The following is a 21,545-nucleotide window of genomic DNA, read 5'->3' as shown; positions in this document are numbered from 1 at the left end:
CTACTAGGGAGACTGAGATCTGAGGATCAGGATTTGAAGCCAGTTTGGACAGCAATGTCTGTGAACTCTTACCTCCAATTAACTAACAAAAGACAGGAAGAGATGATATGGCTCAAGTGGTAGAGCTGCAGCCTCAAATCAAAAAAGCCATGTCAGAACACCAGCCCCTGTACACACGTGTATACACACACACACACACACACACACACACACACACACACGACTGTGCCTGGCACATAGTATTTGTTCAAAGGTCAAACGTTCAAGGTGGAAGTCTGGGAAGGCTGGCGAGCACTGAAAGCCAGACACCAGAGCTGGGGAGAGGCCGGAGCACGGGATGGGGGTGGGGGGTGGGGGGGTGGATTCTGGCCCAGGAGCAAAGGCCGGAATCGGGACCGAATTTAGCATTCGAGAACCCGGAAGTAAGGTCCGGTGGCGCACGGGACCTCGGCAGCGGCGGCTTGGCTCTCCTGACCCGAGGCGTGTGGGGAAACTTTCCATCCAGGCCCCCATCCAGGCCCCGCCCCCATCCAGGCCCAAGCTCCCCCATCCAGGCCCCACCCCTTCCCCCATCCAGACCCCATCCAACCCCCATGCAGACCCAACTCCCCTATCCAAGTCGACCCCGACCCCGAAGAGCAAACTATAAAGCCTCTCCCTCCTCTCGCCCCGGAGGGGACGGCGGCTCCGCGGTCCCCAGGAGGGCACTTCTTCCCCGGGAAGCGCGGGCAGCCCCGGGTCCCGGCGGGGGGAGTGGGAGGGGGGAGGGCGATGGGACCCACAGGGGCTCTGGGAGGCCCCTCGGGGAAGGGAACAGGGGGACGCACAGGGGGACGTGGGGGGCGCGCGGGAGGGAACCGCGTGGGGGCCCGCGGGACGCACTGCGCCCCCGGGCGGCGGGACGGCCGGAGCCGGCGCGGGGCGGCCGGGCGCTTGGGAGGGCCGGGCGGGGAGGAGCCGGGCCGCCCCGCAGCCCCGCCGCCCCGCCACCGCCGCCGCCGCCAGGTAAGCGCGCCGGGCCTGCCGTCCTCCCCGCCGCCCCTCGGGGCCCCGCGCCCCCCGCGAGGGCGGCAGATCCCACCCCCATCCCCCCCGGCCCTGGCAGTGACCCCGAGCGCACGGCGTCCCGGCTGCCGGCCCGGGCGCCGCTGCCTCCAGACCCGGAAGTTCTCTGAGAAACCGTGCGGGCCGCAGATGGGGAAACTGAGGCCAGGCAGAGCGCTCGGGCGCGTCCTGCCTTCCAGTCGGGGGGGGGGGGTGGAATGAAGCTTCAGAGGTCACCGAACCGCTCCCCCTGGTTAATGGGGGTGCTGGTGTGGGCCGGCCGGAAGGGGGCTGCCCGAGGTTACACGCGGGGCCATGGGGAGGGGGGTCTCTGGGCGTCCCCCCCCCAGCCCTCCGATCGCGGGCGGCGTCCTCCCTCCCAGTCCCCGCGGCGCCCTGGCCCTCAGTGGACTCTAAGCCCGGTTCCCGGCGTGACCCGAGGAAGCCCAGCCCCCCACCACGCGCCGAGGGCGGGGCTCCTCGCGGTCCGCCGCCGCCCCTGACTTTGGGTAGACTGAGGCTGGCCCCGGGGAACCCGAGAGCGCCAATTAACCGACTCACGGTTAGGCACCATGGCCCTCCGCAGTGCCCTGTCTCGTCCTTCCCTGGGTCCCGCGGGAAGCGGGCAGCTAGCTGAGCTGGCAGACGGCAGGTGCCATGCCCAGTCAGTACCCAGCCCTCAGAGCCTCGGCCTTCCTGGGTCTCATTGAAGATGCTTCTGTCATCCTGAGTGCCCCCACTCCCAAGGTTGGAGTAGAAAAGAAGGGGCAGATGAGCAGAGAGTAGCACAAAAGACACCCCCCAAAAGTAACTTCAGAGCCTAGAGTCCTGGTACTGACACTGCCCAGCTGTATGACCTTGGGTAACCTCCTCTACCCACTGGTCACAGGAGAGATATCAAAATGTCTCTCGTCGGGGCTGGGGATATGGCCTAGTGGCAAGAGTGCTTGCCTCCTATACATGAGGCCCTGGGTTCAATTCCCCAGCACCACATATACAGAAAACCGCCAGAAGCGGCGCTGTGGCTCAAGTGGCAGAGTGCCAGCCTTGAGCAAAAAGAAGCCAGGGACAGTGCTCAAGCCCTGAGTCCAAGCCCCAGGACTGGCCAAAACAAACAAAATGTCTCTCGTAAATAGTAAAGCATAGGGCCAAAGTGTAGCCTGTATCAGGCCTTGCCAGATTAGACATGAGCAAGGGTGTATTTTATTTGTTGGCATATTTATGTATGTATTGATTGATTTATTCATTTATTGGTGCTAGGGATCGAATTCGGGGCCTCACAGATACACTAAACCTATGCTCTACCACTGAATTCTTCCTCCAGCCATTCTGGTACCGAGGCACTATCATGGCTCCTGTTAGTCCTCCCAGTAAAGACACCTATGAGGCAAAAATTGGAGGGCCAAAACAGAATGCAGGTTTAGAAGGCTGGACTCTGCTCCCAGCAGGTCAACCTCCTCAATAGTCCAGTGTGTGTGTGTGTGTGTGTGTGTGTGTGTGTGTGTGTGTGTGTGTGTTTTGAACTCAAGGCCTGGCCACTGTCCTTTAAATTTTCCACTCAAGGCCGGCACTCCGCCACTTGAGCCACACCTTTAGGTCCAAAGCCAAAGAGTGAGTGGTCCAGGGGACACAGTGGGCTGACTGGGGTGCTAGAGCTTCCTGTAAAGGCAGAACCTGGAGAATTTCTCCTAAGCCTGATGCCATCTCCCTCCATGGGCTTTCATAGGGCTACGAAGGCCAGAACAGCCACGGGATGGCCTGTGTGGGGCCTGAGCACTGCCCTTGGTGGTTTAATTATCAAGTCTTCTTATGTGGACTCATGCCCTGAGAGTTCTGTAAACACTCATTTGCATTATAAAATGGCCTGTTGGGGGAGGGTGGGGGGGTCCTTGAACATGGCACAGCAGGCAGAAGGAGGCTGGAGAGAGAACCCCATCTACTTTGTTTACTGACCTCTACTCTGCCAACCAGATGGACCCATTATGATGGTACACTCTCCACCTAAAACCTCATGTGCCTTCCTGTGTTCTTAGAGAAAAGAGCAAAAACCTTGCATCCTGGACTTTGAGCCTATTCACCTACAGCTGGCCTAGTCTCCAGCACATCTCTGAGCACTTTACCCATAGCCCTCTAGCCCACACCTGCTCCCCGGCCCACTCCTCCACTCTTAGCCAAACCCAGATTTGCATTCCCAATGCCCCAATCCAGTATCTACCATCTATGTGAAAGGTTAAACCCATGGTAGGGGTGCATTCTGGTGGCTCATGCCTGTCATTCTAGCTATTCAGGAGGCTGAGATTGGAGGGTCTAGGTGAAAGCCAGACCAGGCAGACAAATCTGAAATAAATCAGCAAAAAAAAAAAAAAAAGCCAGAGTTGGAGCTATAGCTCAAGCCCCCAGTACTAGCCCCAGTACCAGCATAACTAAATAAGTTCTAAATAAATACACCGATTGGTTTCTGCCTCTGTGCGATACCACCGGCCTGTGATTTCCAAGGCTGGATCTGAGTTGGCTCAGTCGTTGCTCAGGAGTGAAATCTACCTGCAAAGAGTTGCACTTGAGCACATTGGGGGCCTCCCTTTATAGAAAACTGTTGTCCTTCAAAAAGATAAGCTCAAGTCCTTCCTCCATAGAGGGGTGAGTGGTTGGCACACACCTTTCTGTCACACAGAAGCCAGAGACTTCCAGGGTAGGTCCCAGGTGCCTCTGGGACCGGACTTTCATAGCCACTTGCCCTGCGGAGATTTCTGTAGCTGGGGAGGCAGATAAGCAAACACAGCTTTGCTTCACTGTCTGGGAGTGACCAAGTCTCAAGGAAGAGAAATCCTGCAGGGAAGGATGGGGAGGCAGTGGTAGGGCGGGGTGAATACTGACGTTCTCACAAGGAGAGATGCTCTGGCTCTGAGCCACCCCACCCTCCTGGGCAGGAGACAGGCCAGCCATTCTACCCAGCCATCCTCCCTAGGAGGAGACGGAGCCTTTGGGACTTACGAGGCTACAGGTCACATCACCCCTGGACAAATTTAGAAAGGCAGCTCCTGAGCCTCCTTGAGAGCTTGAGATTTGCCGTCTGCCAGGCCTGAGTGAGGTATGCATCACAGGAAGAACATGTGCTCACTGTGTGGCCTCCCCTTTGGGCAGGTGAGTGTGGATTTTCTCATCGTAACGTGGTCATCTCTTCCTGGGAAGGTTGTCACCAGGCTGAGCCAGGAAGGGAGAGTGAACCCCATAGAAGCTCACAACTGAGCGCCATTTGGACATGCAGTATGGCCAAGAGCTGTCTGAGCTAAGGAATCCCCGTATGGACTTCTTAGCCAGCCAGGAAGAGCATTTGAGCTGAGAACTGCCTGGAAAAGGAGAGTGGAGGTAAGTCAGAAAGGCCAGTTTTACACACACACAATTCCATACACACACATAGACACATGGACGTATGTACCCACACATACACTGTGATGGATAGGAGCCATTGAGATGCATTAGACTTACAGCTTTCTAATTGTGTCTGAATTTGTTTTTTGCCAGTCCTGGGGCTTGAACTCAGGTCCTGAGCACTGTCCCTGGCTTCTTTTTGCTCAAGGCTAGCACTCTACCTCTTGAGCCACAGTGTCACTTCCGGCTTTTTCTGTTTATGTGGTACTGAGGAATTGAACTCAGGGCTTCATGCATGCTAGGCAAACACTCTGCCACTAAGCCACATTCCCAGCCCTGTGTCTGAAATGCTTTGAGCCCCCTCTGGTATAAATTTAACCAAAGAGAAATAAAGTATCAGAGCTAAGGAAGCTGCCTTAGATGAAGATTCAGATACAAGTTTAAATACCACCTTATTATCCAGTGACCTTGAACTTAATCTCTTAGGGCCCCTCTATCTCCATCTGTATATCAGGAAGGATAGCACTGCCCAGGAGGATTGTTAGGTAGAAAAGAGGTGACTCGCAGCTGGGTGCCGGTGGCTCCCACCTGTAATCCTCGCCACTCTGGAGACTGAGATCTGAGGCTCCCACTTGGAAGTCAGCCTGAGGAGGAAAACCCCTAAGACTCTGATCTCCAATTAACCATCAGAAAGCAGGAAGTGAAGCTGTGGCTCAAGTGGTAGAGCACTAGCCTTGAGGGAAAGAAGCTAAACGACACTACCCAGGCCCTGAGTTCAAGCCCCAGTATCAACATAAAAACAAAACATATACCTTTTGGGGGAGGTGGGAGTCAATAAAATAATACTCCACTATATATTACACATAATATATAACATGTATTATATGAAATATTATATATATAATATTTTCTTGATCCATTCATCAATTGTAGGGCACCTGAGCTGTTTTCATAGCTTAGCTATTGCAAATAGTGCAGCAATGAACACGGGTGTAAAGGTCCTTCTATTGTGTCCTGACATATTCGTTCAGGTAAATGTCTCAGGGTAGGATCACTGGATCTCATGGTAGTCCTATTTTCAGTTTTTGGAGGAACCTCCACACTGATTTCCATAGTGGTTGTAAGTGGCTTACAGTCCCAGCAACCCTGTGACCTTTATAGGGGATTTGATTCATGAGAAGGAACTCCTGAGGGTGTAGAGAGGAGGAAGAGCTCACAGTCTGACTTGGTTGGAGGTAGCAGTGTCTTGTGGTGTCACAAGTGGCTTCAGATGAGGCAGAAAGAATCAAAGACAGGTAAGAAGGCTCCAGCTGTGGTCCATGTGAGAGCCCCAGGCAGCTTGTGCAAGAATCTCAGCAGAGGAGGAAGGGACCCACCACAGAGCCTAGATGTCCATGCTAACCCATCATCCCTTCCTCCTGACCCTCCCAGCTCTGAAATAAGGAAGAGGGTGGCAACTCCTCTTCCTGGCCAACATCTCTCATCCCTTTTTGGTGTGTAATGCGGTTGCCTAGCCTCCTCTGGGTTCTTCCATGTTGGGTCTGTTGCCATGGAAACCTCCCCGAGATGCTTCATTTACCTCTGGCTTCCAGTTTTACTCCAGGTGTAAAAACGATGGGTTTCCTTCCTGCTCTTGGTGGGTGCGATCAGATAGGCAGGTGGGGAGGTAAAAGGGCAGGGAATTCTGGGCCTGTCTGAAACCTTCCCTTCTAAAAGCATCTTCTCTATGTGCACGTGTGTTCTTCTACATTTCAACTTACCAACTGTAAGGTTTGGCTTAAGAGTAACATTGCAGTTCTGTGTGTGGGAAAGCATTTCTCTCAAAAGTTTCTCTTTTGGGCTGGGAATGTGGCCTAGTGGCAAGAGTGCTTGCCTCATATACATGAAGCCCGGGGTTTGATTCCCCAGAAAACGGCCAGAAGTGGTGCTGTGGCTCAAGTGGCAGAGTGCTAGCCTTGAGCAAAAAGAAGCCAGGGACAGTGCTCAGGCCCTGAGTCCAAGGCCCAGGACTGGCCAAAAAAAAAAAAAAGTTTCTCTTTTCTCCCCCTGGATTCACAACAATTAGTATCCAGCCTTCCCAAGACATTGCATGCATCTCTATTAATTATTTGGTTAATAGAGGGACCAAAATATTAAAAGATTTAATCAAATAAAATTCAACTGTGACAAGAAAGAGGAGATACCACACACACACACATATTTTTTTTTCTGGTCACACTGGACATTGACCTTCACTGACTGCTGTGAGCAGGGAAATGGCCCATAGCTGGTAAAATAAAAGAAGTTCATTAGCGTGGGATCTTCTAAAGGCCTGAGTTGTGCCATTTGGGGCAATTTCAAGGGTTTTCAGGGGTGATGGTGACTATCTTGGGTTTCTTCCTCATTACTGGCATTAGAAAATGTTTTGGCCAAGAGTGATGTTGTGGATCAAGTGATAGAGCACCAGTCTTGAGTGAAAAAACTAAGTGACAGTGCTCAGGCCCTGATTCCAAGCCCCAGGACCAGCACCACAGTCAGATGACCAAGCCTTCCACATACAGGCCTGTATGGAATCCACAAAACACAAATAAAGAAAGAACTTTAAGTGAGCCAGCATCCAGCCTCCTTCCCCTTAGAGTCGGTGGTGATCAGCATCTCCTGTGAGTATCGTTGTCCCCCACAGTCACCTCTCCATGAACAGTCATATACAGACAACTTGCTTTTGTGTATTTATGGAAGGAACTGTGGGAAATGTAGAGACGTCTTGCTATTTCCCTTTGCAGAGATAATTTTGGAAGCTGTCTTAGTCATATTTCTTCTCTGCATCCTTTCACGTGATTGGACTCATAGTTGGAATATCCTTATTTTTAGGCATAATTCATCCTAGAGGAAGATGGCCTCTAAGGGGAGGGATGATTGTCATTTGTCACCATCTATGATCATTTATTGAAAACCCAACTGAGGCTTAAAGACACACACACATATACAAAATGATGTTCTTATTCACTTGCATTTAAAATGGCCAGAGGCCAGATAGGGGAACACACATCTGTAATCTCAACTATTGGAAGACTGGTGGAAGAGGATCAGGAGTTCAAGGCCAGCCTGGCCTGTTTAGTAAAACCCAACTCAACTTAAGAAGGGGGGAGGGGTACAGCTGAGTGATGAACGTGCTCAGCATGTGTGAGGCCGTAGGTTCAATCCCAAGTATCATAAAAGGTGGCCAAAGGATGAGACCTAAGTTGACAAGGTGCCAAGGTTTGGAGACCAAAATTACCTTGGGTGTTTCCAGGCACTTGGCCCCTGTTCCATTTCCCCTTCTCGTCAGATGCTTCATTGGTACGTGAGGATGGTGCCTTTGGGGAGAGAGAAAGCCAGGGAGATCTTACTCTTGCTTGAGCCAAATTGATTCACTCTTGTTCATATAACTGGCATATTCTGAGCACCCGATCCTGGCTGGGCACAGGAACATAGATGTGGAGGAAATAATGCCTGCTCTCTTGTTGCTCAACCTAAACCAGGAGCTGGATGCTATGATCACAGCCCAGGGGACAGAGCTAGAACAGGAACATGATTGAGGCAGTCCCGTCAAGTGCTAGAGCTGTGCCTAGCACACAGTGGATGTGTGATAAGTGGGAGCCGCCTGCCCCTCCCCCCCACCCACTGGTAGAGGGCTTAATAGAGGCAAAGGCCCAGGGATGGCAGTATAGCCAGGCTCCCTGGAGCCAGAACTAACTGGTTCCCTCTCTCCTCCAGGTCCTACATCTTGTGGACCCAAGGGCTGGTTTTTCTGGTTTGCTTCCCCCTATCCCACACCGGTGATTTGCATATTTCTTTGAAGCCGAATAACCTGTCTGCAGAGAGAGAGCTACACTGTTTCTCGAACTCTGTGGGTAAGTATTAAAGTTTCTTTTCCTTCAAATCGTTGGCCGTTGCTTAAATATCGTATTTCTGAGCTTGTATTGTGTATTGTCTGCTTCTTGCTAGCATGTATTTTTCCATGAGAGGAATCCTGACCGTCTGTCTGTCTGTCTCTGTCACAATTCTTCTCCATGTCCTCTGCACTAAGGTAGCATAGTGCCTAGTGCCTTGCAAGTGCAAGTACCTGTTTATTTAAATTAACAACTAGTTAATCTGTAGGAGAGGTGAATACTTAGTTTACTTTGGTCTTAAGGCTATACTCTGCTCACTGAGACAGTCCCTCAGCTCTCAGACTAACCGTACCCTTCTCCAGGGAAAAAAATTGGGGGTTCCAGTTCCCCTCTTACTGTCCCTCCATCTCTCACTGCCTTCTCTGAAGGAGCACCCCTTCCTTCCTTAAGAGACATCCTACTTTTTTTTTTTGTTTAGTCATGGGGCTTGAACTCAGGGTCTGGGTGCTGTCCCTCAGCTCTTACACTCAAGGCTAGTACTCTACCACTTTGAGCCACAGCACTATTTCCACTTTCTTAGTGGTTAATTGGAGATAAGAATCTCACAGACTTTCCTGTCCTAGCCGGCTTTGAACTGCGATCCTCAGATCTCAGCCTCCTGAGTAGCTAGGATTACTGGCCTGAGCCACCAAAGCCCAGCTGACATCCTACTTTTATTTCAACATAATTATAGTCTCACAGGAAGTTTAGGAACTGGTACCAACAGGCCCCAAGCCCTGGCAGTCCTCTCTGGGCCCCGCCCTTGCTCTTACCACTTGGTCCTGTGTGATGTAACCTTGGCAACCACTCCCCACCCTCCCGTCACTCCAAGCCCATCCATTGGCTGAGCCCTGGCTACAGTGAGCATCTTTTGGTTCTTCAAAGCCATGGTCTTGATGATGTGCTACACTCTGCCTGAGAAAGGCCCTCAGCTCTCAGACTAACCGTCCCCTTCTCCAGGAGAAAAAATCGGGGGTTCCAGCTCCCCTCATACTGCCCCTCCATCTCCCACTGCCTTCTCTACAGGAGCATCCCTGCTTTCCTGTCCTTCCCCCCGGGTCTTCCTTCCATCCACCTTCCAACTACAGGCAGTCACCACTCACTGCCTCTTCACTTCCTGCCCCCCGCCTCCTGCCTGAGTGTCCACCTCCTGACCCCGTGTTTCTTCATTCACTTCCTGGACTAAAGCACATGGATCTTGCAGGCAGACCTAGCATGTACATCCATGCCTCCCCTTCTGAGCTCTGCAACTGCCCTTGGCACCATTAGGTACTGGTGCATTGCTGTCTGTCTGCCACCCCTCCCCATCAAATGCCCATCCCTTTCCTATCCCGGGCCTGCCCAGAAAGCTAGGGGAGGGCAAGGAGAAAGGCACGTTTACATTGCGTTTACACGGGTAAATCAATAAGGAAAACCATTTTTAGTTATCAACAAGTATTAGAACAATAGAAGAGGTTGTGGGATAGAGGAACAGAGAGACTTTAGTCTGGGTATTCTGGGAAGGCTTCTTGGAGGAGGTGGAAGCCAGATGTGACAGTCAGGAGAAGGGTGTTCCAGGTGGTTGCAAACAGTCAGTGGAGGGGAATGTTCTTGTGTATTAAGTGTAATAGATGAGCCAGGAGTCGAGCAGCAAGCAAGGGCTTGTGGGGAGCAGGATTTTGTAGACAATGTCTGGGGGCGTCAGGGTCTCTTCTGTAGAAGGCCTCAGAGCTCCTGAGCAAGTAAGTGACAGAATTGAGTATGTGCCCAAAGAACCACTGGTGCTACTAGGTAGAGGCAAGCATGCTAAGATACCAAGAGAGCATCATGTGACTAGGCTGGAGGCATGGCTCAAGTGGTTGGCACCAGCTCAGCAAGCTGAGCAAGTGTGAGGCCCCAAGTTCAACCCCAGCACTGGCATTTAAAAACAAACAAAATAACAAGCTGGGCATTGGTGGCTCACACCTATAATCCTAGCTACTCAGGAGGCTGAGATCTGAGGATTGTGGTTCAAAGCCAGCCCCAGCAGGAAAGTCCATGAGACTCTTATCTCCAATAAACTACTCAGAAAAAGTTGAAGAGGTGCTGTGGCTCAAGTCGGTAGAGCCTTAACCTTGAGCACAAAGAGGCTCAGGGATAGCACCCAGGCCCCAAGTTCAAGCCCTAGGACTGGCAACAACAACAACAACAAAAGTTGCCAGCCTAAACTGAGCTTTTGCTCCACTGAGCCCAGCCCCCTGTCCTTTGTGACTAGAGACAAGCCAGTGCTTAGTCTACTTATTCTTGAACTGAGAGCTGGCTGGGTCTCCCCAGACACCAGCCCAATAAAATACTATCCCAGGCTCCCCTGAGTAACTGGCATAATTACGGCAGCCTCCAAGTGGAACTGTAGCGTTGCTTAAACGGAGTGGAAACCGCTGAGCCTGCTGGCGTCATGGCTGTGCCGCCGGGGGCCCTGCCCCAGATCATGGCTGGTGCTGTCCCCCTTTCTCTTACCCCCACAGTATCAGCTGACTGTCTGAACCAAGCCAACCCACTGTGAATCTCTCAAACTCGGGCACCCGTGGGAGATCAGTCTTACTGGATGGCTTAGCCCATCTGGGCCTCAGTTTCTCCACCCGAGATAAGACAGAGGAGAGAGCTGGGGGCCTGACATTACAAGTCTGATTTGGGTCTCATCACTTACTGTGTGACATTGGGAAAATTGCTTGGCTTCTCCGAGCCTGCTCCTGGCAGTAGGAGGGCCTTGTAACCGTGCTTGTTTCCGTGGTGATTTGTGAGAATTAAATGGGTTGGAATGTGCTTTTTGCAAACTGTCCCTTGCTGGGAAAATAAAGGTGATGTGTTGCTTTTAACTACCTCGGGATTGTTTTTGAAAACGAATGCAATATTGGTTGTGATACTTACATAACTCCTGCAAGTAATAGTGTGGGAACAAAACAAAAAAAAATGTCATTCCTCAGTTGGACGGAGTGAGAAGAAGCCCTTAGCAAGAGGATCGTTGTTTAAAACCAGTGGTGGGGCCAGCACAGATGGCTTCCCCCTGTAATCCCAGCTACCTGGGAGACTGAAAACAGGAGGATTGAGGTTCCAAGCAACCCTTGCAGAAAAGCTCCAGCCTTAGCCAGGTGCAGTGACTTACCCCTGCCATTCCACGCTGAGGGTGGGGGGAGGCTGAGATCAGAAGGATTGCCGTTCCAGGCCATCCAGGAACTGAGAAAAGTCTTTGAAACTCCATTTCCACAGAGAGAAGCCGAACATGGTCTCGAGCCTGTGATCCCACCTTCAACAGGAACTCTAGGAGTAGGAAGATTTGGGCTCAGGTGAGTGCTGATGAAAACCAGGTGGTGGTGGCTCACGCCTGTCATCCTAGCTACTCAGGAGGCTGAGATCTGAGGGTCATGGTTCGAAGCCAACCCCGGGCAGGAAAAGTCTGTGAGATTCTTATCTCCGATTAACCAGCAAAAAAAAAAAAAAAAAAATGGAAATGGGGCTGTGGCTCAAGTGGTAGAACTCCATCCTTGAACAATTTTTTAGTAGTGTGTGTCACACCTGTGCAATGGGGCCAGGCACTAGCTCTGTTCTAAGCATTTCACACAGGCTGCCATTGGCAGCCCCTGGGCCTCTCCAAGCACTGTGCACTGCACTTCATTGGTGGAGGAGTCTAAGTGCACACGGGTTGAGTTTCAGCTGTTAGATGGTGGTGTCTGATTTCACACCCTGCCCTGTCTGGTCCTGAGCCTGTGCTATGTGTCCCTGATATACTGTTGTCCTGCCCACAGGAGGCAGAAGAATCCCCAGTTCAGAGGCACCCTGGGCTATATAGTGGGCAATGCATAGGTTATTGTTTTAATGATGCTGATGTATCCATCTTCCCGTCTATAGTTGAAAGGTTGCGTGTCCCCTTCAGGTGACATTATCCTGTCCCTAGAAGCGTCTCTCACTGGAATTTTCTTCCACAGGGCTAGAATGGCCACGTGGACGAGGCCGAGCCAGAGGCAGCCCCCAGTGGCCGCACCAGCTGCAGAGAAGGAAGCACAGCTGCCCGTGGGCCGGGAGCTGACGGAGGCCAACCGCTTTGCCTATGCTGCCCTCGGTTCCATCTCCCTGGCCCAGCTGTTCCCAGAACCAGAGCACAGGTAAGCTCAGCCCTGTTCAGAGAGGCTGGGATCTGAGGATAGCAGTTCCAAGCCAGCCCGAGAGGAAGAGTCCATGACACTCATATCTCCATTTAGTCAGCAAAAAGTCAGAAGAGTTCTACACACCAAGTGAAAGAACACAAGTACTGAAGCACCAGCCTTGAGTGGTTAAAAACTAAAAGACTTGCCCAGGCCCTAAGTTCAAGTCCCAGTGCCAGGATTTTTAAAAAAAAATAGACACCATTGTCTTATATGCTGACCTAAAAACACTTCTAGTACAGTCCCAAAAGATAATTTATAATTATAATTTATATTTACTTTATAGATTACTCATATTGCCAGAATGAATAGATTTTTTTTCTTTCAAAGTAGGTGGATAGGAAATCAGTAACAGAGATTAAAATTTAAGCAGATGAAATGTTACTATGTTTGTGCAAGGGGATTAAATGAGATTCATGCACAGGCCCTGTATTCAATAATAATAATAATACCATCTCATCCTCAGTGGGGTGGTAGCAGCATCTTGGACATTCCTTATCCCACCTCCTGCAAGAGTCTGACTTACTTCCCACTCTGGACTCTACTTGTGACACATATGGGAAGCCTCCATCTTTCCAGAAGTTTCTTCAGCCTTCTAGCCTACCAGATGAACTCTTACTTAAAAATTCTGTGTGCAGCTGGGAATATAGCCTAGTGGCAAGAGTGCTTGCCTCCTATACATGAAGTCCTGGGTTCAATTCCTCAGCCACCACATATATAGAAAAGGCCAGAAGTGGCCCTGTGGCTCAAGTGGCAGAGTGCTAGCCTTGAGCATAAAGAAGCCAGGGACAGTGCTCAGGCCCTGAGTCCAAGCCCCAGGACTGGCAAAAAAAAAAAAAAAAAATTCTATGTGCAAGGAAGAACTCTGTGGGCTTCCCTTGCGTAAAGATTTATCAACCTAGCCATGCACAGGTGGCTCACACCTATCATCCTAGCTACTGGGGAGGCTGAGAGCTAAGGATTATGTTTTGAATCCAGCCCAGGCAGGGAAGTCCATGAAATGCTGTCTCCAACTAATCACAGAAAAGAGCTGGAAGTGACACTGGTGTAAAAGTGATAGAGTGCTAGCCTTGAGGGAAGAAAGAAAAAAAAAAAAGCTCAAGGACAGATTCCAGGCCCTGAGTTCAAGTGCCAAGACAGGCACAAAAGGAGGGGAGGAGGAAAGAGAAAGGAAAAATACAGAAGCTGCTGAGGTTGACAAAAGTCAGCAGACTCTGCTGCCAGAGGTCAGATTTAGACTCTCAGGCCATGTGGTCTGTGTCACAGTTCCTTTCATAGACAGGAATGAATGTGGCTGTGTGCCAATAAAACTTTGTTTATAAAAACAAACCATGGGCCGGATTCCCAGGATGGCTGCATTCTGGCTGCATTCTCCCAGAAAGGGAGGCCTTTCCCTGCCGGAGATGCCGGAGACCTTGGCCCTCCGAAGCCCAGGTGCCCCACCTGTAAGGCGGGGAAGGATGAGAGCGGTGATCTCTGCCCTGAGTACCTGGCACATGGTGGCACGCGGTAGAGTCCTCACTGAAAGGGGCCGTCTCCACAGTGGGTGAGCGTGGCCACCAGAGACCAAGAAATGGAGGTCTGGACTTCAGGTCCCTAAACTTGGAACAGGTCTCTAAATTTAATAAGACCTCTCTCCTGGTGGGTGGGGACAGGAATAATTCACTTATCCCTAAAGAAAGACACAGACAGTGACAGTCATTGTCCTGAGCCTGTGACCGAGGCTCCCTAGTCCTTCCAACAACTTGATGAGATCCTTTTCATCATATGGACACACCTAGTCCTGGGGGTGAAGTAATAGATCCAGGACCACCCAGCTGATGGCCAATCGGGAATTGATCAGCTGCCCCAGGCTCTTTACCCCTGTGGATCTATCCCGAAGCATTTCTTTGCATCCAAGACTTGCTTCCCAGACCATAGCAAGCCAGGCTGCTATCCTTGACCCTGAGCCCCTTCGGTGCTTTCCACCTCTCCGCCATCCCTGAAGTCATCAGTGTCCTCACCACACCCCGTGCCACCCTGGGCTAATCCCAGAGTCACACTGGGACTTGTTATCAGGCTGGCTGCTCAGCAGATAACGTTTACTGTGCCTCCTCAATTCACCTCCCACCTCCTCCAGGCGCAGCCTGCTGTCATCTGGTTTACAGCTGAGGAGAACCAAGTTGAGGAAGGGGACCGTAGGGCACCGCCCGATTCTCCCAGGTGGCTGGACGTCAGAGTCTGACCCTGCCTGTCCTCAGTCACCTTGTAAACCATGACCGTGATGCTGGCTGACATCAGCAGGGCATTTTGTGCCCGTTGAGCCTTGCTCCGGTGCTGGTAAAACAAGTTTCTTAGCACCTGATCATAGTATAGTACCCGTGAGACCAGGGTTCGGAGCTGGGCTCCACACACCCACTCCACAGCCAGGAATGAGCAGGCTGAGCCATGCCAGGAAAGGGAGATCTTGAGGCACCCCCGCCCCTCACCCGCAGAGAGCCAGAGCCCTTCCTAACCTGGCCACAGGGCCTTGAGCCTGGGGCTGCCGCTGGGCAGGCTGGGCAGTAGCTGGGGAGTTAGACCGGATCTACCAGGATCACGCCATCCCTGCATAGGTGCAATCACATTTTCATTTACCCCTCTGCTCCCCAGCCACTCAGCCCTCACCCAGCGCATGCTCACGCCATGAAGCGTGGTCTCAGAGGAAGCCCAAGCTTGTCATGGTCCCTGAAATAACATCAGCTCATGCCTCCACCCATGGGGCCCCCTCTCCTCTCCAGTGCCCCTCACGCAGACTCCCACTGTGGGCAGCAGCCCTGAGCCAGCGCCCCTGGTGGGCGGGCACCTTCTCTTTGCACACCATCCCACTCTGCAGTGACACGGTCTTCTCTGGGAGACTGTCCCATTCCCTGTGGCTTATGTGCATCTAGGGCTTGAACTCAGGGCCTGGGCATATTTCTTACCTTTTTTACTCAAAGTTGGTGTTCTACCACTTGAGCCAGAGCTCCACTTTTTTTTGGTGGTGAAATGGAGATAAGAAGCTCATAGACTTTCCTTCCTGGGCTGACTGTGAACCACAATCCTCAGATCTCAGCCTTCTGAATAGATAGGATTAGCTAGGATTATAGGCATGAGGCACTCGTGTCTGCTATTTGGTGGGCACAGAAGGTAAAATCCATGTCACCTACAATTTCAGCCCTTACTATTTCTGAATTTTCTGCATCATAGTCCCTATAATGTAGTTTTGCACCCATGACCTCAACCTGTCATTGAATTATTTAGCAGTACCGGGGTTTGAACCCAGGTCCCTGCACTTGCTAGGCAAGTACTTTATCCCCTAAACCATGCCTCTAGCCCTGTGTGGCTGTGACTTAGGGGATCTAAAACCATCTCTCCATCTCTCAGCTCCTTTTGCTCCGAGTTTGTAGCAGGCCTGGTGAAGTGGCTAGACTTGTCTGAAGCCGTCCTGCCAACCATGACTGCTTTTGCCAGCGGTATCGGAGGCGAAGGAGTAGACATGTTTGCTGAGACTTTATCAAAGGACCCAGCTTTGAAGGGAGACCCATCCATGATCACACAGGTAGACCTCACACTTGAGGGGCAGGGTCTAGGGACCGGGGAACAAGTCATTTGCTTTTCACATCAGTCTGGAAATCACCTCTGGTGGGGTGGAGCGATGGGAAGACCAGACAGTCCAGCATGATATCAAATGGTGGGGAAGACTGGAGCTGGCGAAAACTTACTTTCAATCTGTTGCTCGCCAAGCACCCTGTGTTAGTGCCTTGACCACAATCACTCCAGATAACTTCTGGAGCTAAGCAGTGCAGGTGGAGTGTGTCTTATTCCAAATGCTTGCAGCCAGAAGTGTTTTCCAGTTTCAGACATTTTCCCCTCTGGGTTTGGAATACTTTGCATACTTGGACATGCATTTGCATATCCCAGTGTGTTTGCATGTTCAGACAGACATTTTCATGTTGGCATAAATATTCAAGGATTCATATATTGTATATACAGTCTTGAAGAGGGAGCCCAGATCTAAGACACCAAATTTATTTATGTTTCATAAATAAAAGCTTGTACGCATAACTGGAAGGGAGTGGGATACTATGCAAGTGTGGAAATTGTGAAACAAAGTTTCATGGTCTGGGGTTTTCTGTGGTATCTTGTTGGCACTCAAAAACTTTTTAGGGGGCTGGGAATGTGGTTTAGTGGAAGAGCACTTGCCTAGCATGCATGAAGCCCTGGTTCAATTCCTCAGTACCACATAAACAGAAAAGGCTGGAAGTGGTGCTGTGGCTCAAATGGTGGAGTGCTAGCCTTGAGCCAAGGAAGCTCAGGGACAGTGCCTAGGCCCTGAGTTCAAGCCCCTGGACTGGCAAAAAAAAATAATAAATTAAAAAACTTTTTAGATTGTTTTTGAAACATGTTGAATGTTTTTTGCTATTGTTGTTTTGTTTGGGGGCGGGGTGGGGGGGGTAGCCAGTCTTAGGGCTTGAACTCAGGGCCTGGGAGCTATCCCTGAGTTTTGTTTTTTTGCTCAAGGCTAGATAGAACTTTGCACTTAAATCCTCCAATCTCAGCCTCCTGAGTAGCTAGGATTACAGACATGAGCCACTGGCACCCAAATGAATTTTGTATTTTTTTAAGAATAGGAATACTCAACCTTTATGACCATATCTGTTTCATATTAGAGAAAACCAAGGCACAGAGAGGTTAAATAATTTGCCTGAGGTCATACAGCTGATAAGTGTCCAAGATTTGCACCCTGGAGGTCTGATTTCAGAGCCTACATGCTACTGACCTGTGATGCTTCTTTGCTGAAGCCAGCACTTTGCTGTGTGGCCCTAGGCATGTCACCAGCTCTGTGTCTAGCTAGAGCAGATAGGAGCTTCTGACAGGCTGTCAGTGGCCATGTGCAAATATAAAGCAGCCCTCTTCCTGCCTTTATTTCACTACCTGATATCCTGATAGCTCTGCTCACTTACTTGGTTTTACTTAAGGTGTTATTTTGTTTCGTTTTGAGACAAGTTTCCTTACTGTGTAGTCCAGGCCGGCCTCAAACTCCCAAATGCTGGGATTCTAGGCACCCACCGCCATACCTGGCTGCTCACTTAGTTTTCTGTCCTGCTCACCGCTATCCTATGGGGCGGAGGGTTTTGTGGGTCTTGTTCCTCATGGGTAGGAATGGGAGTGGGAATGGGTGACTGTGACCTGGACTGGGGGTCATCCTGTGGCCTCCTCCCTGAACCCTGTTTTCTTTTCCACACAGGACCTACTGAGCTTCTCACTCCAGGGTGGTAAGTTGATTTGCTGAATTCTGTATATTGTGGGTACGAGGGAAGCCTGTGACAGGTGCACCACCTGTGGGTGGATTGGCACACAGGAACATTTGGCATAGAGACTCCCAGCCTGCAGCGTTGGCAGGGAGCTGGTTAGCACATCGGGTCAAACGCCCAATGCTGCGCTCACTGCTCACTTCCTCTTTCTTCCTCAGTCGCCCCGTGGCTCATCAAGAGCTCTTGAGCCCCCACTGCCCACCCTCCTGTATCTCAGCGACATTTCCCAAGACCTCCTTGCCTCATGCTCACCTGGTATACTCAGGAGAAAGACCAGCCACTCGAGTATAGCTCTTGGGGTGCTGGGGCAGGGCGGCGGGGGTGTCTCCCAGCCTGCTCACATGGGACCATAGCTACAGCTTCACGCCTCCTCACGTGATTCCTCAGTAACAGCTTCTCATTCCTGGAGATCTTCTGGGGAAAACCATGGCGCAGGCACACTAAATCCCTGCCCACAGGATTTCCCAGTTACGTTTTCAGCAGAGAGGTTCAGCGGCGTTCCCCTGCCCTGGTTGCGCAGTGAGCGGCAGCTGGGAATTCTACACTCTACTACTTTGATCCACAATGCAACTTCCAGTTTTCTGGTGGTTCATTGGAGATAAGAGTCTCATGGGAGGGCGGGGAATATGGCCTAGTGGCAAGAGTGCTTGTTTCATATACTTGAATCCCTGGGTTTGATTCCTCAGCACTACATATATACAAAAGGCCAGAAGTGGCGCTGTAGAGTGCTAGCCTTGAGCACAAAGAAGCCAGGGACAGTGCTCAGGCCCTGAGTTCAAGCCCCAGGACTGGCAAAAAAAAAAAAAAAAAGAGTCTCATGGACTTCCCTGCCTGGGCTGGCTTTGAACCACGATCCTCAGATGTCAGCCTCTTGAATGGCTAGGATTACAGGCATGCGCCATTTTTTTTTAACAGATGATACTGTCTAGTCCTTGCAGGTAGAGTTTACACTGTATGGGGCTCAGGCTGCTGGAGGGCAAAGCCCCACCCCAAGACAGAGAAGCCGACAGTGTGGCCGCCACCATGACAAAGCCACCTCATGTTGGGTGCATGTGCTATGCCAGGTGTGATTCTAGGGGGCCATGCAGGCATATAATTCCATGGCTCCATTTTGTAGGCCTGAGACTCACCCCTCAAAGCGAATGTGTGTGACTCCCTCCTTTGACAGGAGGAGAGATTGAGGCCCAGAGAGAGCAAAGGGCTTGCGGAGGACGTAGAGTGCACAGGTAGGCAGCGTCAGAAGCAGGTCACTGCCTCCTGGACCCGCACTGCCCTCTCCCCCATTCACTGGGTAGAAGACCTGCCCTTGACCATTTATCTGCACTTTCTCTTTCCTCCTCCAACATCCTGTCCCCTCTCCTTCCCTCCTGCACACCACAACTGTTGTGAGCACACTCAGCACCTAGCACCCAATATGTAGCCCTCTCTACTGGGAGCCACCTTGGAGCCGCTCTTACAGAATAACTGAGTGGGTTTTAAATGGGCTGGCTTGGCTTACCCCTGGCTCTTCCTCCCCTGACCCCCCACCCGGGGCATCCTCACAGACAGTATCTGAGCCAGCCTCGCTGCCTTTTTGTCCCTAGCCAAGCCCCACTTTGGCAAATGACTGGATGTTTCTGTGCCTCCATTTCCTCAGGTGTCGCATAGGAATAGCTTAGTGTTTACCTTGTCGAGTAGCAGTGAGGATGGGTTAAAGGAGATGGTGTATGTGGAGAGCTCAGGGCAGAGCCTCGGTGACAGTAAGGTTAGTGGCAGAGGGGAAAACGTGGAATCGGGAACCCTGGATTCTCTCAGCCTGTATCTGAGCCCATTTCTCTGTGACTTTGGTCACAATATCCCAGCAGTGCAACTTGAAGCCTAAATAAAAGGCAAGAAAAAGCCAGAAGTCCATAATGTATATGTGTGTGTGTGCGTGTGCACGTGTGCGCATGGCATGCACATGCACAGGTACTCGAGCCAGTACTGGGAATTGAACTCAAGGCCTGGGTGTTATTCCTTAGCTTTCTTGCTCCAAGCTTGCACTCTACCACTGGAGCCACAGCTCCACTTCTGGCTTTTATCTGTATATGTGGTGCTGAGGAATCGAACCCAGGGCTTCATGTATACGAGGCGAGCACTTTACCACTAGGCCATATTCCTAGCCCCCACTTCCAGCTTCTTGGTAGTTAATTGGACTTTACTGCCTGGGATGGCTTTGAACACAGATCTGCCTATCTCAGCCTCCTGAGTAGCAAGGATTACAGATGTGAGCCACTGGTACCTAGCTCATCAGAAAAGAAAAATTTTTTTAACCTGTAGGATCCTTGATTGACAGAACATAACCAAAGGTCTTATAAGGCGACAGTCAATGTCATAAGTGAACCAGTCATCTAAGTTCTTTCCGACAGGTTCCATGAGGGTAGAGCTCTTGTCTGGCTTGTTCACCATCGAATCTCAGCGTCTGTAACAGTGGGAGCTACGTGCTGGACCTTGAATAGTTGCTGAAAGAAAAGAGGGAAAGAGGAAAGGAAGGAGGGAGGGAGGGAGGGAGGAAGGGAGGGAGGGAATGATGGGTGGATGGATAAATGAGTGTGGGTGAGTAGATGGATGGATGGATGGATGGATGAGTGTAGGTGGGTGGATGGATAGATGGATAAATGAGTGTGGATGGATGGATGGATAGAAGGAAAGACCAGGTGCATGGAAAGATGGGAGAAGGAAGAATGAGAGTGGGAGTGACAGAGGATGGACAGATAGTCTTTCTTCTGAGAATGACCTTCAAACCTGCTGAAGGTGGTTTGCCTGAATACCCTTTTCCTCTTCTGGAGTGGATGGGGGAGCCCTGGCTTTTCCCCTGAGTATGAGGAGAGATGAATAACCCAGGAAATCAATATGAAAAACTGCCTTTCTCACCGCTTCCTGGAAGGTTGACCTTTACTGGCAGTTTGGGGCTCTTAGTCACAGTGAGGCCTTGCTGGCAGCTGGCTGGGAATTTTTTTTTTTTTTGCATAGACTAATCATTTTTTCTCTTCAGGTAGCAACCTGCTAAGCTCCTTACCAGCTGTAGAAACAAGTCTTACATAGTCTTCCCCCCCCTGTGCTGGAGTTTGGACTCAGGGCCTCATGCTTGCTTGGCAGTTGCTCTACTTTGAGTCATGACCCCAGCCTTAAAACATGTCTTATAGAATACAGTAAACACTGAGCTGATAACACTAACTCAGCTTGGCTCCAGTGATGTTCAGAGTCGGAAAGCCCTCTGTCGTGGTGGGTGGGGGCGTCCTGTCCACTATGGGGGTGTTTGACAGTCTCCTGGGCCACTACCCACTAGGTGCCAGTAACACTTCCTGAGTTCTGACATCCAAAAATGTCTTCACACATTGCCGAATGCCATGCAAAGAACAAGCCCAAAATGTGGCTGTCTCGGGCGGGGCCCGTGTAATCTTTACAAGTCCTTCTGGTTGTTCTTTAGGCCCCTTATATAGGCTGAATTATTGCACAGTGTATAAATGTCCAATAAGCTACTGAAATACATCCTGCAGTCTGCATTTACAGGGAGGAAATGAAGGCCTACGAGGGTTTAGTCAGTAGCTCAGGATGACATTTCAAAGTTTCAAAAGTCCACTTAAGGCAAGGTAACTCTCATGAGCTCTGAGTGGCTCAGGGAAGTTTGTAATCCAGGGTGAAGGGTGGTTTCCGCCCCCTGGCTCTGCATCTGTAATCTGACCTGGAGGTGAAGAGGCCAGCAGGAGAACCAGCAGGTGTAGCCCGCACTTGAGCTACAGCAGTGCATA

The 21,545-nt window shown here is 50.9% G+C and overlaps 1 protein-coding gene across 2 annotated transcripts in view; it reads left to right on the top strand.

The window, feature by feature from the left end:
* Window positions 1-947: 947 nt before the first annotated feature.
* Tmco4 (transmembrane and coiled-coil domains 4) overlaps window positions 948-21,545 on the top strand; it is a 61,791-nt gene continuing 41,193 nt past the window's right edge. The window contains exons 1-7 of one of the 2 annotated variants that reach the window (XM_048350376.1): window positions 948-1,005; window positions 4,186-4,410; window positions 8,149-8,285; window positions 11,529-11,605; window positions 12,245-12,421; window positions 15,845-16,019; window positions 17,709-17,736. In XM_048350376.1, the coding sequence (XP_048206333.1) occupies window positions 12,252-12,421; window positions 15,845-16,019; window positions 17,709-17,736 (373 nt within the window). In that variant the 5' untranslated portion in view covers window positions 948-1,005; window positions 4,186-4,410; window positions 8,149-8,285; window positions 11,529-11,605; window positions 12,245-12,251. The remainder of the gene's footprint in view (window positions 1,006-4,185; window positions 4,411-8,148; window positions 8,286-11,528; window positions 11,606-12,244; window positions 12,422-15,844; window positions 16,020-17,708; window positions 17,737-21,545) is intronic. The other variant, XM_048350378.1, reaches the window with a different exon arrangement.

This window comes from Perognathus longimembris, chromosome 7, assembly GCF_023159225.1.
Source record: "Perognathus longimembris pacificus isolate PPM17 chromosome 7, ASM2315922v1, whole genome shotgun sequence".
NCBI lineage: Eukaryota > Metazoa > Chordata > Mammalia > Rodentia > Heteromyidae > Perognathus > Perognathus longimembris.
This window is presented reverse-complemented; position numbering and strand designations above follow the sequence as displayed.